The 17,318-nt window shown below is 36.5% G+C and overlaps 1 protein-coding gene across 1 annotated transcript in view; it reads left to right on the top strand.

Annotated features, from left to right (window-relative positions):
• The window catches only part of GABBR2 (gamma-aminobutyric acid type B receptor subunit 2), a gene marked incomplete at both ends in the record, with an annotated part of 453,856 nt that overhangs the window by 313,207 nt on the left and 123,331 nt on the right, over nucleotides 1–17,318 (top strand). The window contains one exon of the mRNA XM_083878236.1: nucleotides 13,651–13,773. Coding sequence (XP_083734362.1) covers nucleotides 13,651–13,773 — 123 coding nt within the window. The remainder of the gene's footprint in view (nucleotides 1–13,650; nucleotides 13,774–17,318) is intronic.

Genomic DNA, 17,318 nt, shown 5'->3' on the forward strand with positions numbered 1-17,318 from the left:
TCCCATAGAAGGAATGTAGTTTAGATAGAGAAGGAGAGAGTTAACTTAGTTTCTAAGAGGATTTCTGTCTGAGGTTATTAAGGAATTACATGCTGTGTCTGGAACGGGATCTATTACAGTGGCACCACAACAACACAACCACCTAGTACTTCCCCCTCCTATTCAGTCATGTCAGGTTTGCTCTATTTTGTTATCATTCATTGTAAAAAATAATGTTGAATAAATACAGAGTATCTTGAAACTAACTAAAATTATAAAAAATTTCTATACCAAAACCAGGATACTCTGAGTTGAGTGAAATGGAAACCCCTCTTTTTGCACATGTGCAAAGAGCCCACTGTAGCATATCAGTTTTTAATACTAGAGGCTTTTTTTTTTCCAAGGATCTTACACTTCCTATATTGAAGTTTTTTTAAAAAAAGATGAGCCAGGATTTTACCCTTCTGAGAAATTAAATTTTACATTGCAAATATGTTCTCACTTGTATTGGTACAAATCATTTTAAATTAGTGAAGTTACACAAGACATGACAGTCTAACACACAAAATCATTTACTTCAAAACCTTTATTATCCTCAAGAATTTTATATTTCTCCAATACACACTATTTCAAATAGGATTGACCTGGTACTTCAGTGGACTGTCACCAAGTTTTTGCTTCCTTTTTTTTTTAAACATTACATTTTAGATCTGCAAGCTGCTACTCAATATTAAATTTAACTGTCTGTTAATTAAACAATCCTCAAATTCTTTATTGCCCCTGTTCTGCAAGGGGCACATCACCAACTGCAAATTGAAATTGATTATTCATAGCTGGATGTTAAAAATTATTTAAGATCAGTTAAAAAGACACTGACCAGTATAAGGGAGATAAACTTTCAGACATCTGGATTATGACCAATGAGCTGCTTTGCTCTGAGTGAAACTGGAAAGGTTATTAGGCCACTTTCTTCTATATTCTGGAATTAAGTCAATAACACATATGTTCTGTAAACTTTAAAGAATTCTTTATTTAGATATGTCACTCCAAATCACAAGCATGAATCATGAAGTACAACAGTTTTCTTTATGTAAAACAAATCAGCTATCCATGATAAGTGTTTACTAGTCATATATTTTCTGTCTTTGATTTGCCAGGATAGATAAAAGTGTTTTTAGGAGTTGACTGAAAAATATGGCATTCTTTAATTATATCTTGCAAGAATGACATTTCCATTTTCTGCAGATGTAGTTTACAGCCAAAGTATTTTCTTTCTATGGATGCACAGAAAATAGAAATTTTTGCAAACAATATCTAAACTGACAAATGCACAAAGGTAGTGCTGCATGAAAAAGAACATTACTGTTTTCTGAATTAGTTGTGCCATGACAGAGCAGACTGGCATTACATTTAGAGGAGTACAAAGTTCCAAAATTATTTAAGTACTGTGGATCCTATTCATTTGTGATCACTTCAGTTACTACCTGTTTATAAGTATGACAGTAAAATCTGTATGACCTTTAGGCATACCACCTTTGCCTGTCATCCTCAATATTTTCATCAGGAAAATGTTTGCCAACAGTGAAATTTCTTCACAGAGTGAAAGAATCTCTGTGTGGCTTTTGAAAATATTGGTTAATTCATTTCTTGAAAGTGGGTGTTAAGTAAGGGAGAGACTATGATGAGTAAACCTGTTTATCTTCGTCAGATAGGGCAAGTTTGTACTTTGGTGTACAATGTGGCTTTTTGAAGAGATCTGTGGATATCTGTCTCAGTGTGAGAAAATATACAGACTTTTAAATAATAATGATAATAATACAGTCCATATTACTGCAGTAGAAAGTGGAACTTAATGAGTTAGGGTGTCTTGAATTAGTTGAAGATTCTTGTTAACTGCTGTTTATAAAGCTTGCAAAAGTCTATTTTATTTTCACCCTTTTATATATCCACTCCTCTGTTACTGGAACTTAATAAACAATAAAATTCAGAATACATGCATTCTGTTATCAGACTGCTAAGAACAAATTTTGCAAAATTCCCAGAGCTCTGCCACCATCTTTGATCATGCTAGGGCTCAAAGGAAGCAAATTAAAAATGCATTAGTTTTAGCTGGAAACAGAGGGGTGCAAGGGGATCAATTTTTGTCAAATGGAAATGACAAAATCAGTAGGGGGAAATAAATTATTTTTGAGTTTTGAAGTAGTTAGCGGAGATAATGGAAAGTGGAATAGAATTAGTATTAAAAATAACTGTAACAGTTATAATTGAGGTGAAATTCTGGTTTTCATACATCTCCTTTCTGTTGTTTTGGGCTGCAGAAGGTCTTCTGCTCAGAGAGAGGTGGGGACTGTTTTTTTTGTTTCCCTTGTCAACAGGAGGGCTGGCAGTGGATAAGAAGAGAGAGAGGAGAATATCAGTGGCAGGAGAGCATGTGGTGTCCTGGGGAAGCTTTAGCTAGCTGAACCGTTTACAGAAGCCAGCCCTTCTGGTAAATTTAGAAGGATGAGAAGCTGTCTGTTTTCATGGGTTGTGCACTATCTTGGGTTTTTGGGGGTGTTGAAGCAGTGACTGCTTCAGTGACTGCTCCTGCACTGTGACTGCTCCTGCACAACTCCTGCATGCCAAATAAAGCCCGTGCACTTTTGATAAATACCAGAATAGTAAGAAATTCAGAGCAGTGGTATTTAAAGCCTCCATAAAGTTTATAAATTGTGCTCTTACAAAGACAAACATTCAGCCATTTGTAGATGGCTGCACTAAAGCATGAAGATGATCTAGATCACAATGTTGCCTTGTTGAATTTGTTGTATTTGAAAGTACAATACAACTCCATTGATGCTGCCATGATAAATTTGTCTTACCCATGACAGAATACACTCTGGCTTTGTCTGTTTGGACTTAATTCTTCAACTGTGGCATCACAGAAGGGATATTTTATCTTCCATTTTCACTGAAAATATTATCATTGTACTCAGCTATTTCTACCACTGTAGACTTCTGGTGGCATATGTCTTTATGTTGACAAAGTTGTTGCAAGATAAATATAGAATATAATGACAAAAGGGACGTAGAGCAGTCTCTTTTCTTGAGGCTTGTGCTGCTATAGATTTGCCAACATTATTCTACTCCTTCAAGATAATTCATAAGCTTTTCTCTGTATTGGTAAACGTCATGGAGTAAGAAAGCTACAACCAATCACAACAGACAAAAATGGCTAATCAGTCTAACCTGACTTATCTATGCCTGTCAGGGTGCCATCTGGCAAATTTATTGTCATCCACTTGGCCAACTAGGTCCCTATACTGAGGACAACTAAGATCTTCATTCCTTGCAAAGGTGGGTAGGAGATTGTACAGATTATGTGTTTGACAGTAGGAGAAGGTAAGTGGGCAGTGCAAGGGAACTTCAGGGCCAAGCAATTGGGAGCAGGAAAGAGACTGAAGAGGAGAAATCAGGTTTTCTGCTAATGACTTCAAGAGAGAAGCCTGTCCAGAGTAAAAAAAAAAAAAAAAAAAAAAAAAAAAAAAAAAAAAAATCTTGTGATTATATACTGGGAAAAGATATTGAAGAGGGAGACTGAATTTGGATTAAAATTCCCTTGGAAGCTAATTTTCAAAGAAAGCAAAGGCAGGAAGGTCTGTAAGAAGTGATCAAGGAACTGAGCATGATAGAATGCAGAACCTGAGTATGGTACTTAAGTGGCAAACTGTAATTAAAGGACTAGATCTGGTTTAAAATTAGATCAAGATTGAAATTTAGAGGCAGAATGGGAGGCCTGAAAAGTAGGGATGCAGTCTAGGAAAGGAAAGCAGGAATGATAGTGGAGAAAGAGGCAAGAAAAAAATTGAAATTAGGACTGGCCAAAATGATTGCACAAGAAGTGTGGGCAGAGCATAAAATCGGTACACAGGATTTTGGAATTTTACTGTTCTTTTTTCTATTACTATGTATCTATATAACCTACAGGCAAAATATGTGTCTTGTCTTCCTGCTATGCAGTTGTACAGATCCTGATAGCTACTAGTGACTCTTTTAGCTCAAGCTGATGAGGTATGCAAACATGTAAAGGCTCCTCTTGCTGATGCGTTCAGCTCTCTCTATAATTGAATCCTCTTTCCATTTTCTTTATGAAGAATGGTCTCATGAAAACGTTAAAAGTTTTATGTTGTGGCTAAAAAGTCAATAATTGAAAAACTACATCTTGCGAGGATATCTACAATGTACATTTCTTCCCCTGTGTGGATTATTAGGACGCCAGCCAAGCCTTAACTTCCTACAGGATGTCACTGTCATGGGGCAAATGTAGTGAGTCCATTCCATGCTCTGGGCAGTAAAAGAGACAGCTTTATGTTACAATCTTTTTCACTTATAACCAGAAAATATGCATAATGAAAAAGGCAGTAAGGGTTTTGAGAAAGGTGGTCCCATGTATAAGACAATCAAGTGCCAAATGAAGAAAAATAACTACTTTCCAGAATTATTATGCTGTAGAAATCTCTATGAGCATATTTTTTCACAAATTATTGTTTTGTTTCTGAGAAGCCAATCTGTTACCTGAGTGAAGCAGTGCAGGAATGCTCAAACATTTTAGCTCATTGCCTTCACACTCCATTTTTTTAACACAAATCTGGCCATTCCCACCTCCAATAACCAGTACATTTAATGGTTCAAAAACAGGTGCATAGAAAACTGGGAGGAGTAAGAAATTATCCAGGCTCCTTCTTGGGATCAGGGCACATAGGCTACTCTGAGCAATGCCCAATCCTCATCCCCCAGGTCAGGGTGTGCAGCAGCTGGCTGTCTGCCCCTACCCTGCATGGTGCCAGCTGCAGGAAAGCTGCCAGGTTTTGTGATTGCATAGTGCCCCTGGGGGATTGAGAGATAGAAGAAAGCAGCTGGAGGCTACACAGTTATGAGTTTATGTCCTGCTGCCTTCTCTTCTCAACTAAGGTCTTTTGATTGCTATCCCATTCCTCACTTGAAAACCTCTGTGAGGAAGTTTATACAATGAGTGTCATCTCTAGCTATAAACTTCCATAAGTTTTTCCAGCAGCTTATGGAATTTAGAATTTATTACAATCTGTATTTTTTCCTCACTAAAGTCTTGAAGAGGTTTAAAAAAGTTACCCATTATCTTAATCTTTTAAAAATAGATGAAGCAAAATTCTCCAGATTACGTTGACCGAGGGTTTAGGTCAGAACCTCACAGGCCGCATCTCATTTATTCACTAAAATCCTATGTAGAAGTAGTTCTGAATTAGCATAAATGTAGTTTGTGTTATCTAAACAATTCTTTCTGTAAATTCTGTTATAAAATATTTTTCCAGGTCAGTTTTCAGACTGTAAATGTTTATATTTTTCCAAGTTGTTTTTTTTTTTTTTTAACTCAGTAGGGCTTTTTGTGTGTATAACAAAAAGCTATATGATTAATTTCCCCTAGGATACACTTGTATTCTACTAAATATATATGAGAGATCATAAGTCTGGAGAAGAGATGTGTCAAGATCCACAAATTTGCTTTGGGTAACCATACCAACAGTACAACAATCTATTAGGGACCATCTGCTGAAAATGAACTAGCATATGGATACCTAAAGAAATGTTCAGTGTTATTGTTCTGTCTTTGAGATTAAGAAAGAAGACAGTTTGAAATCTGCTTATGTTTAGGATTTTTTTTTTTCATTATGAATATTTACCACTGGACCAAGTAATCTCTGATACTTACAGGGCAGTGTAAATTATTCAGGTATGGCTTATGGTTTATTAATATACAGATACAGTACTTCCTAAAGTGATATAAGTGGAAACCAAATTATTTTGATTTTTCCCCCCAAATAGCTACAACTGTAAATTTTAAGTCCAAAGCTTTAAAAACAGTCAGTGTAATCTTAGAATCCGAACTTAGATATAAAATAAGCATCCCGGTTTTCATAAGAGCTGATCAGCCAAAATACTAACCAAGGAACAACAGGAATCACATTTCTAAAATTTACATTCATATAAATATGGGATGTGGAGCTAAATCTCAAGCTCATGTCACAAAAAGAAGCTGAGTTAATGAACTGTACATCTAGGAGAAAAATCTGCTTTTGAAGTAATTTATGTATGGAAATTTCTGCATGGTACAGCTTGATAAGGGTAAACCTCAACAGTGACAGAAACAACGAAAACTCTATGTGAAATGTAAGTGCTCCTAAATGGTGCTACAACCATAATTTCTATGTATTATGAGACTATTGGATGACAGAGAAATAAAGAACATGTCGCTATACAGTATGAGGCAATTTATTCCTGAATAGCTTGAAATTGGATTGTAAATGTAATCAAGTGCATTGATGTTCCCAGCTATTTGGTAACGATGAAGAATGCTTTCCCAGAGAATTTTTCATTAAGGAAAATATTAAAGTCTAGGTATTTTAATGTTATATCAAACAAAATCAGAATATTTCTTCCCAAGGATTCAAATCCTTCATGAAGGATTTGAGGAGACTTTTATTTATTTTTCTTGAAGATCTGAGTTCCTTTCAATGCCAAAGATGAGAATTTGCACCTCTTGTAGAAAGTCCTTTACATTTATGGCCCATGTGATCTTGGACTCAATAAGTGCATTTGACCTCAAAGGTGGATTTGACCTGCTGTGTTGGTGGTATATGCAAGTTTCTCAAAGCACATCTTGGTTTACTTATGGTTGTGAGCAGAAGTTAACACAATGTTGAGGCTTTTTTCTAAGACTCTTCTCCAGACCACCCCCAGGAATGGTTGGTTCTAGTGCTGTCAAGTTGGATTTCTTAGTGCCATTTTTAGATGAATGTGTGTTTTGGTTTTGTCCTTTCAAAAGAATTTTTTGAAAATAGTCATTTGACTCTGTGTGCTCATGATGGTTGGATTAACAATGTTAGTAAAACAACCACCTACAATTCTAGTGCATTGTAGTCATAACTGAGGCTCAGGCTTTCAAAAACAAGGATTTTTATAACTTTTTTTAACCCATCACTTATTCTCTCTCCATCTCTAACCTCTGAAAAGTTTCTATCTTCTGCTTCCCCTAGGGAACATCACCACTAGGATATTCCCACATTTTTTAATATGAGTTGGGAAAGAGGAAAGGTGTCTTCTAATCAGTAGCAACAGGGCATAGAGTCAACACATCCCCATTTGCAATAGCGTTACTGGGAGAGTGAGTTTGCCCAATGATGCAATTATCCTAAACAGGAGTCACCAAAGAAGACATGTTTTAGAAATATGTGCTTTAGCAGGCTAGTGACTGTAGTTATTTAATTCTAAAAGCCAAGCTTTTTCATCATATCCAATTGTCCATTATTATCAGGAGTGCCACTATCTGAAAGTACTCCCCTATCCTGAAAGGTGGTCACCAGGTTCTTGGACTACAGTGTCACAGTAGATCCTCACAGGAAACAGAAATGCAATTTTTTCATTTACAAGTAGATATACAAATCTTCCATCAAATCAGTCAAAATACTTCTAGGAGAATAAAACTTAGCTTTTTACTCATGGTGACTTACTGGTCAAAATCCTTAAGACTACAAAACGTTTCTTAAAATGTTAGCATTCACTCATTAAAACCAATGCAGTTGCAGCTTGAGGCATTGCCAATACTAATCATACAATCTATTATAGGAAGTATGCATAATAGCTGTTGAAAAAAATGTTGTGGAGTTATTGGGAACAATGCGTAATGTGTTTTCAATGGCCCTTTTTTCTCATTCCATTGCGCAATAGAAATTAAGAATGTATTACAATATAGTTCTCTAAAATATTAATAGCTTTAATAACTTTAAGATTGAATCTCCTTCAGCCCACATAGGGTAAAGTTCACCCGCCCACCACTGACTTGCATCCCCAACCTCCTGGCACCATCCCACTTGTGCCTACCCACTTAATGTAAGTGAGCAAGCCAAAGGTGTCCCTGAACCATACTGAGAGAAATGAAAGGTTAGTTTATGCAATGGAGGGAGTATCCTGAAGGCAAGTTCACGAGTGGTTTTATGGTCCCTTTTGCAAGCTCACAGACTTTACAATTTTTTTTCCCTGAAAACTCTGTTTTCTTTCTTTTCCCTCCAGTTCAGAGGGAGGACTCCAATCAGCAGGATTTCTATACGTATCAGGGAGAAGAATATTCGGTTTCAGATTTTTGAGGGCTTTTATAATTGATATCAATGATATTCCTTTAATTGAATAAGGTCTAGGAAGCTTCACAGAGGAATCCTTTAAAGAGTTTCTCTCTACAGATTTCATCCCAGGAGTCTGGGGAAGAAACAACCGAAAAAAAAATTAAATAATAACATTAAGTCTTTATCCAGCCAGAAGGCAAGGGACTAATCTGTTGGCTAGACTAGATAGGGTTGATCTACATAAGAGAAACTAGAATTGCCTTCTTTAAAAAAAAAAAATTCTACATTTTAAGTGAAAAAGAAAAAATATATATTTATATAAAAACCTATGAATAAATGCAAAATCACTCCAAGCGTTTCTATGTTTTCATGAATTCAATTAAAAACCCAAAAAACAAACAAAAATTCAGCTAATATAGCTATAAATTTAAAGATATTTTATTCTGACAAAGGTAGGTGACCTGGTAACAAGGAAACTAACCTGGGAGAAAAGACAGGAGTAAATTAACTCTTAGGTCATGCTGGAAATCTGTTTGTGGAAATCAGAGAGTACAAAACTAATGTTACATCCTGGAGAAAAGGATAAGTCTTCATACATAAGACTCTTTCTTTATGGTTTAGAGTGGAGTTCAGCTTTAAGGTCTATGTCATAAACATTTTCAGAGTTGGTTTCTAGTAAGACAAGAAATAACAAAGTTTTCCATAGCCACAACTATAAAGAACAAACCTAATTTTTAATCAGGTTGATTGCCGAATTGCCAGGTGACTCCACAAACTGGTGGATGATAGACTCATCCAGGACACAATGGATATGCTTTAGAAAGCAAATGAAGAAAAGCCCAACAAAAGGTTTGTGCAATCATAACCAAATGGACATTTGAAATTACTGTGGCAGGTGGTACAGCCTGTGATAGTTCTAGAAAATCCTCAAGAGTTTCCATGAGCAGAAACTTTATCCCAGAGCTTTAGACAGATTCTATATCTCCTATGATCAAACAGTGAGATCTGTGGAGAGTAAAGACTTTGATCTGTCTTCATGGTCATGAGTTTTCAGAATAATTTTGATTCACTCATATAGTGATGTTGCTGGGAAGAAAATGGCCTACCAGCTTTTGTTCTGAGTGAATTTGTTTTGAGGACAGATCTCTTTATATCCAGATATATAGTCCAGACTGATGGCAATGGCATTTATAACAGTGTGCAGATCTGCCAGGATGAGACAGATTCACCTATCCAATCACAGATGGTAGAAAATATGACTCACAGATGCTGCTGTGTGAGAGCTTGGCTTCAGCAAGGATTCAGGAGCACTTGCAAAAATGGATTTTATTAGCTACCATGTATTTCTCCAAAGGCTGATTTACTGTTTGCTAGAAGAAAAATGAAAAGGGAAAAAATGAGAACTTTCCTCTTAAAGAAAAATGACAAAATTTTGATTGTGAGGAGCCTCAGTAGCTCATGACTATCTTTTGTCAGACAGAGAATTTGTTGGATTTGCAAGATCTGAGTCAGGACTCCTTCAGTGCATCTGGTGTTTCCCAAGGAGTGAATGTACTGAATTTAAGGAGTTCTAGTGGGTGGGATTGATGGCTGGGGAGAGGGAAAGCTGGGCTTCCTGCAGGTGGAAGGGGGAGAGCAGCAAGCCTTTTAGAAGTGCCATTAATGACATACCAGTGGCATTTCTCAGGGCAAATCTCTTTAAGGACAAGCTGCTAATGACTGACAGAAGTAAAAATAATTGAACCTCAGTGTTTTGTTCTGAAAAACAAAACATTCTAGTGGAGACTTCTGCTTCAGAGCTATATTCCAGCAGTGGTTTTGCTGAGGACAGACCAGCTCTGTGATGGGTGTGGGAGGCAGCCGCAGGTGCCCTGCATTCAGCCCTCCCATCCTGCAGCAGCACCAGTATCACTGTGTTTTACAGAGCTCATCACAGTGGTGTAGGTCACTTAGGTTATCTTATGGGCTTTCTTTTGCTTGCCTTCCTCCTGGCTGCCTGGCAGAAGTAAGGGATGAATACCTACTGCCAGTGGCAGCTGCTGTTATACAACTCCCCTTCTGTCCAGAAAAGGGCAGAGTAATGCAGGGAAAATTACTCTAAGAGGTATCCATGAAGAGCTCCACTGTTTGCTGTATCTCTAATTTTATTTTTTTCTAATAACTACCTGTCCAAAATCTGGTTACAAAACTTACAAGTGAACTAAAATGCTGATCTGCAATACTGCAAGGTCAGGTACGAGTGAAAGATGTACAAGAGCAAGGAGAAGTGATCGTATTAGCAATGTGATCATGAATAGGAAGTTATTGATTTTGATTCTGTGAGTGGATTATCAGTATGACTGCTTTTAATAATATCCTTTCACTTTTTTGCTTCTGGCATTGCTGTACCAGTTTGATTAATATTACCAGGAGTTGGTAAATCTGAATCCAGTGCAACCTTACTTTCAATAGAAGATAGTCCATAAAAATATGGAAAACATTGGGCTGCTGCTTACCTATCCTAGGTAAAATGTGCACTGTTTTCATTAGAAAGATAAGATATGTTATAAATGCAACGGCAAAAATCGGACTAATAAAAAAACAATTTATTAATAAAACAGTCCCAATCACCGATAAAGAGAGAAAACCACAAATAGGATTTGCAGCACAACGCTGGGTGGATGAGGGGTCCGTACTCTAAGGTACAGTTTTCCCAAATCCACACGGAGCGGATCACAGATCGGGGTTTTATAGGGGTTTTCGTGTCCCAAGGCAAAACAGGTGCCTGGAATACTCTGGCAAATAGTCCAAATAATTTTCGGATGGGCTTCCCGGCTTTGTTGAACTTTGCAGATAGTATTCTGGGAAGGTTCTTTTCACATGCGGATGGAGCTCGCTGGTCCATGGTTATTTCAATGTGTATTCCTCGGCGGAGAATTCTCTTTTCGCTCAGGGAGGAATTTATCTGTTCTGGGTATGATGCCGATTCTTATCTGGGTTGGCCAGTGTCTTTGTTCCTCCTGATGGCTCCTGTCCTGTTCTTTGTCCCAGGACGGCAGAAGCCTGGCTTGTACCTTTTCACATTTTATATTAACACCAATCTAATATATATTTCTATATTCTTTTATTGCGAATTTTTACCCAATGCCACATTTATCACAGATATTTTGGCGTTTTTTTCAAGGAGCCTTTTTGTCTTAGGAGAGCAGAGGGGACATTTCTGGCAAGATGCTTTCACGTTGCTTTTAGTTTGTCAAATGCATATTTTTATCTGAAGTTACTTGTCTTCACCTCCTCTTGGGGAGTGGATAGTGAGGAAGGGGGGGACATGTTTCAGAACACTAACTTTTCTGACCCTTTCTTCTTACCCAGCATAGGTGGAATCAATTGTCTTTTAAAGACTTTTGTCACTGCCCACTGGCTACTGAGAAAGGCTAAACACATAATTGTTCAACAACCAACTTCGGTAAAATAAACTACGTCAGTTAAAAGGAAGACCAACTGAAAAATGCCAATACAATAAATTACCTAGCCATTTAAGAGGGAGGAAAAGAAATCTGAGTTAAGGTGTCAGCATTTCATCTAAATCCAAATTCTCTATGGACTTGACTCCCCATTGTTTTCTCTTCCTTGTCTCTACTCATACTAGGAGCAGTATTAGGTATGTTTCACCCAAGGCCTCTTTACAGGCATTCAAAAAGAGATTAAAAAAACCATGGGCCGTTTTAACAAAGGCTAACCTGTTCCTTTTCAGCTTTGATTGCTGCTTGATAAACAGCTAAAAGGTCAGACATAGTTCTGTTTTCCCACAGAAGACAAGAGACCAAGCTGTGTCAGAGAATCTTTGTTTAATACCTGCTTTCATTTTAGCTTAATGAAGAAACACATTTCAACAGTCTTTCTCCCCCTGCACAGCACACCTGGACACCTTTTCCTTGCAAAGTTCTCTTTGCCAAATCATCCAGCAGCAAGACATATCACCATGAAAGTTGCACCCTCCCCCTTCACCTGCCCTCTCCAGACATGCCTGTGCTGTCTCTCCTGAGATGGGTGTACTGCTTCATTGCTGCCACAAACATGTGGAAAGCATCACTTTCCAGTCTTTTATGGCAATGGTATCTACATGGATTTGCGTAACTGGTCTCAGAAAATGAAAATAACGTATTGAATCCTTTAGCTCATTCTGATTTCTAGCCTCGATTTTACTCTTAGTTTATTCCAAATTATCTATAAAATAAATCCGCAGATTAACAAAAAAATGATGCACAATGTTGCTGAAACATCTTTCAAAATAGAAAATATATCATACCAAGAAATATGAAAAAAAGACTTTCTATAGTTCTTCTTACATTATTTCAAGTTTTTGTCATTTTTATAATTTCCTTCAGCTTGATAAGAATGCAATGCAAATACAATTTATTCTATGCAGGAACACTAACCTTGCCTCTGTTAAGATTAGCCGACACTTCTGGCTTTTTAATGCATTTTTGAAATCCTAATAATTTCATCAAATTGAACTGAAATAATCACAACTTTATTAAGCTTCTCAGGCTTAATATTTTTGAATATTTCATTTGGATTAAGTCAACTGTTTCCCAGAATGAAAACTTGGGGAAAGAAAAAAATGAATTTGTCCATTTTAAAGCAAGTTGGCAATAGCTTTTGCCTATTGGATGAGTGTTCTTAGTAATAGAGGTAGATATTAATTAAGAAACCATGACCATAGACTCAAGAACACTGAAATAAAATTAATTTAAGTCTGATATTTCAACTTGCTTACAGTTTTGCAACTGAAATAATGTAATTGCAATGTGTTTTTTCTGTGTTGCTATGTGTACAGCAGTAGAAATGACATAGGGGTTGCATGCAGTTACAATAGACTCTAATACATGGTTTGGATTGTTATTTTTATCAGCAACTCTTGTATTTCTTTTTTTTAACCTAGACCCCAAGCAAAATTAAAAGCATGTTTTACACTAGATGTGTATTAAGGCCTCTGACCTTTGTAATATAGAAAAAATACATAATTTCTTCCTGCTCCCTGGGTAACAGAGGCAAATATTAAACATATAGACACAAAACCCCTCCAAAATAAACATCTGATAGCTTCTGTGTTTTCCACATCCAAGATGGTTATGAAACAGTAAGCACTAAATTTTAGTGAAAACTACCTCAATACCCGCCACTCGGAGATGCTGATGAGCATTTTTCCATATTTACATGCATAAACACAGTAGTGGCTTGCTGGAATATATTTTTCTCATTTTCCAGGAGTTAATTTTAAACCTGGATTTCAATATAATGTTTAAGGGTCCTCCAGTAGTCTTTTTAGAAGTTGGAAGGCACTTCAGATACTTCTAATAACCATGAAATGAACTAAAATTATTTGTCTTGCTTTCATCTTTCTATATTTCTTTTCTTTGATCATTGTTAAAAACCTTTATTATTAGCAACCTGTGTTTTTCTCCCTACATAGGAATAAACCTGTACAGGGTCTGTCTGTGGCTCATGGGAATTTCCCTGCTTTTTTTTTTTTTTTTTTTTTTCTCTGTCTCTCCAGATCATTAAAGACCAGAAGCTACTGGGGATAGTTGGAGGGATGCTACTGATTGATCTTTGTATCCTGATTTGCTGGCAGGTTGTGGATCCTTTGAGGAGGACAGTGGAAAAGTATAACATGGAGGTATGTCCTCAAGCCCAAGTAATACTTACGGTTGCGTATCAGTATCTAAACTTTCCATAAGATTAAGCTAAAGATGCATTAAGCTAAAGAAAGCAAGTAAAGATGTATATTTTGGAAGAGGAAGGAATCTGGTTTATAAAACCAAATAGAAAAGAAATAACTGCAACCAAAACAAATTGTGTATGTAGTTTCAGGTGCCACGTTTCTGTCACTTGTGAGACATTTTATTTGCAAGGGTTGTAAACACAGGAGAGGCCTCTGCTAAGACTCTCTATTAGAGTCTGTTGCAATAAATAATAGATTATCAGAACCCATTAGTGGATTTCAGTAAGAGCTCATTCAAGACAAGTGCAGGAGAGGTCACTGCTTAGACTGCATTCTTTGTGGAGATGGTCAGGAATTATGTTACCTACCGCTATATTTATTTGCAGTAATTTTATGTGCGTGCACCCATACTGATTGTTCCTCTTTTAATGGTATTCCCAGAAAGGTCACACAAGCAGTTTTGATAGGCAGGAGGTAATAGCTTAATGCCAGCTGTACACACTTTGCAACATTCTGGTTGGTTTCTAGAAGTGGAGTTGAAGTAGAGCTTCAGCAAGAAACATAGACAGCAAGAAACATGGCAGCAACAATGCATACCTAGGAAAAAGACATCTATCCATATGTAGATTTGCATTATTTGAGAGTTCATCTCCTCCAAACTGGTGATATCTGAAAACTAGATAATATGAGGACAATCTAGTCTCGTCTCCAATACTTGGCAATCAGTAAGAAAAAGATCAGTAGTTTTCTCTTCTGATGTTAACATTTGCAAGAAAATATATACCATTTTACTCCGCTGCTTTTACTTCGTTCTTATTTTGGAGTGTAGCCCTGGAATTTTATTAGGAGAAGATTTTACTTTTTTAGTATAATTTGTACTTCTACAAATTATAACCTAGAACAATGACTGCAAGGAATTTCTTTGAGGAAATAATTTTATGGTCTGAAAAGATTTGTCTCAGTCATTCCCTAAAGTCTGAAAGTCTTCCCAGCTAATATAGTTGTCAATAAAAGATAGGAAATGTAACTGAAATTTGTCTTCTGAAGACTCTTCTGATCTATGTGTGTATAGCTTGAAGACATAGCAGCTTGTTGAGAGCCTTGTTTACTTCATTTTGCTCCAATTGTATTGTACATGATATTTCAGTTGTCAATATTAACATTTTCTCTGCTCATCTAAATCCAAACATATTATGACAAATAGTCACAAAATCCAATTAAAATAATCTCAGATAGAAGAAATTTTACTTTAGTTTAAACTAAAAATCCTGCTATCTACTCTTACTAGGTTCACTTGAGTAAAATGTCCATAGACAGCAGCTGTAACTGTGAGGTTAAACCATAAATACCATATATTTGAGGAACAATTTTTACTGTAGTTTTAAATGATTGCAATTTCCATTTGAAGTTTTCAGTGTATATTCTTTGATCAACTGATGTATAATTCTAAAAACTTAGTGTGTCTTTTCCATGTTTGGGGCTTTCCAGACCATAGGGCTGCACACCAGTTGCCTGAACTTTGCATAAGAACTTAAATTCTCCTGGAATTATATAAACCCATGCAAAGTGACATTCACTGAATGCACACATCACAATGTTTGATATTTTGATCCCTCAGCATAGAATTGACTTGTACTTACTGTTAGAGCTTTTAGCTATTACTGTAAATTATGCAGAATATTTTGTAAGCTAATGGATTTGGGGTGGGAAGGAAGTAAAAGTATCATGCTAGCAAGTATAGTCATTAAACTATTGTATGTGCATAAAATATGTTACTATAAAAGCAGTGAAGTGAACTGCAGTTTGCTTCCTGAAGCACACCTCTTCAGGTCTCAAAAACTCTTGTGTAAAAGCAAATGAAAATTGTCTTTACTGCTCTTATTCTTATTGTTGTTGCTGTTATTATTATTATGTTCCTTTTTAATTTTTAGGTTTTTAAAGTGTAATGGTGAATTCTTTAGTTAAGTTTGATTGAGCATATATTATCTTTTCTGGGTTTGAAAAATGCTTGCCACATCATAAACACTACTAGTGGCAAGTTTCTGTTTTATTTCAATAATATTTTGGAGTGGATATTTCTTGTCCCACTTGACTCTGTGAAATAATTTTAAAGGGATTATTTCTGTCAGTTAAAGCTAATCCAAGTGATAAATATTAAACTAAATGTAGGCTCCAAAGTCATGAATGCAATCAGTCATTCTAGCTAATGAACCATTTGAGTTCTGTTTATGAATACTCATCAGCTTCCTAAGTGATAGTTCTGCATTTGGCTTCCATCAGGTGGCCGGCCCTCTGTTAGTTGTGTCTTCATAAACCAAGACAAGAAGCCTGAAGATTGGTAATGTCCTGTGCTGTTTGCTATGAGTCACGAAATAGTTCATTTTAATGAAGGAACAGCAGTAAATTATCAAGAACTTTTTTAAAGGGTTCTTAAACTCAGAACTTAAAAATCCAGGCTCCTTTTCTGGAGTTGTTTGCAAAGTCTATGCAATTCATGCCTTATAAGCTGAGGATAGGCAGTCTAAATCTAAATATAAAAGGGAAGTGAAGGCATTTTTAAAGACTTGCTGGTCATTACAGAAAGTATTACAGAATCATATGGGATGTGGGTCTGTCAGTTTTCAGACCCATTTATGGCATCCTGACCCCTCAGGCATGGTTTCTCTAGGAAAAGCACATCTGTGGCTGCCATAAGACAACATGTTAAAAGTTTTAATGACTGAACCATAAAGCATCCAGATCCTCCGGTCATCAGTAGGGGGAGTAGTTTATGGTATATGGATAATAAAGTTGCTGGATAAAAGAGGTTAAAGACCAAAGCAGGGATGATGTTAAAACTTCCCTAACTGTATGCTGGTCTGCAGAAGAACTCTAATGATGTCCCTATGTATATTTCCTAAGAGTGCTGTAGGCTTGATTTTCACATAATGCAAAAGCATTTGGTGACAAAAAGGGCTTCTCAACTTCAAGTAGCAGCACAGAAAAAAAGGGAATTGAACCATAATGTTACCTCTATTCATATGTTTTCCTAGTTGCACTGGCTGTAACATTTCTCCTTTTGCTAATTTTTCAGATCAATGGAGAGACCAATCATTTTTTTCTCACTAAGATATTGCTAGGCTGAAACTAAGAATTTGCTTTTTTTCATCATAATTCACTTTTTTTGTCATAATCAAAATGCTCTACAGTTATGCTCAGATCTGAGCTAGATTCCTGCCAGACTAAGTTGCTCCCAGTCATGTGAACTGGAGTGCATCCTTCCTTCACTGTCTCATTGGCTGGGCTCCTGGGCTCTATTGCCCATGAGGAATTATGGTGCTTCTATGGATACGGCTGTAAAAGAGTTTTGCAAGGCGCTACCATTTTTTACTTTTTGACCTGCTTTCTTAAGAAGGCAATGTTTATATGCTAGGGTGCTCTGTGCAAATTTTTTTTTCTTACTGCCTAACAAACTTTGCCTGTTTCAGTCAAATCTGACAAATTAAAGCAGATACAGCTCT

Source organism: Zosterops lateralis, assembly GCF_965231275.1.
Source record: "Zosterops lateralis genome assembly, chromosome: 1".
Lineage (NCBI taxonomy): Eukaryota > Metazoa > Chordata > Aves > Passeriformes > Zosteropidae > Zosterops > Zosterops lateralis.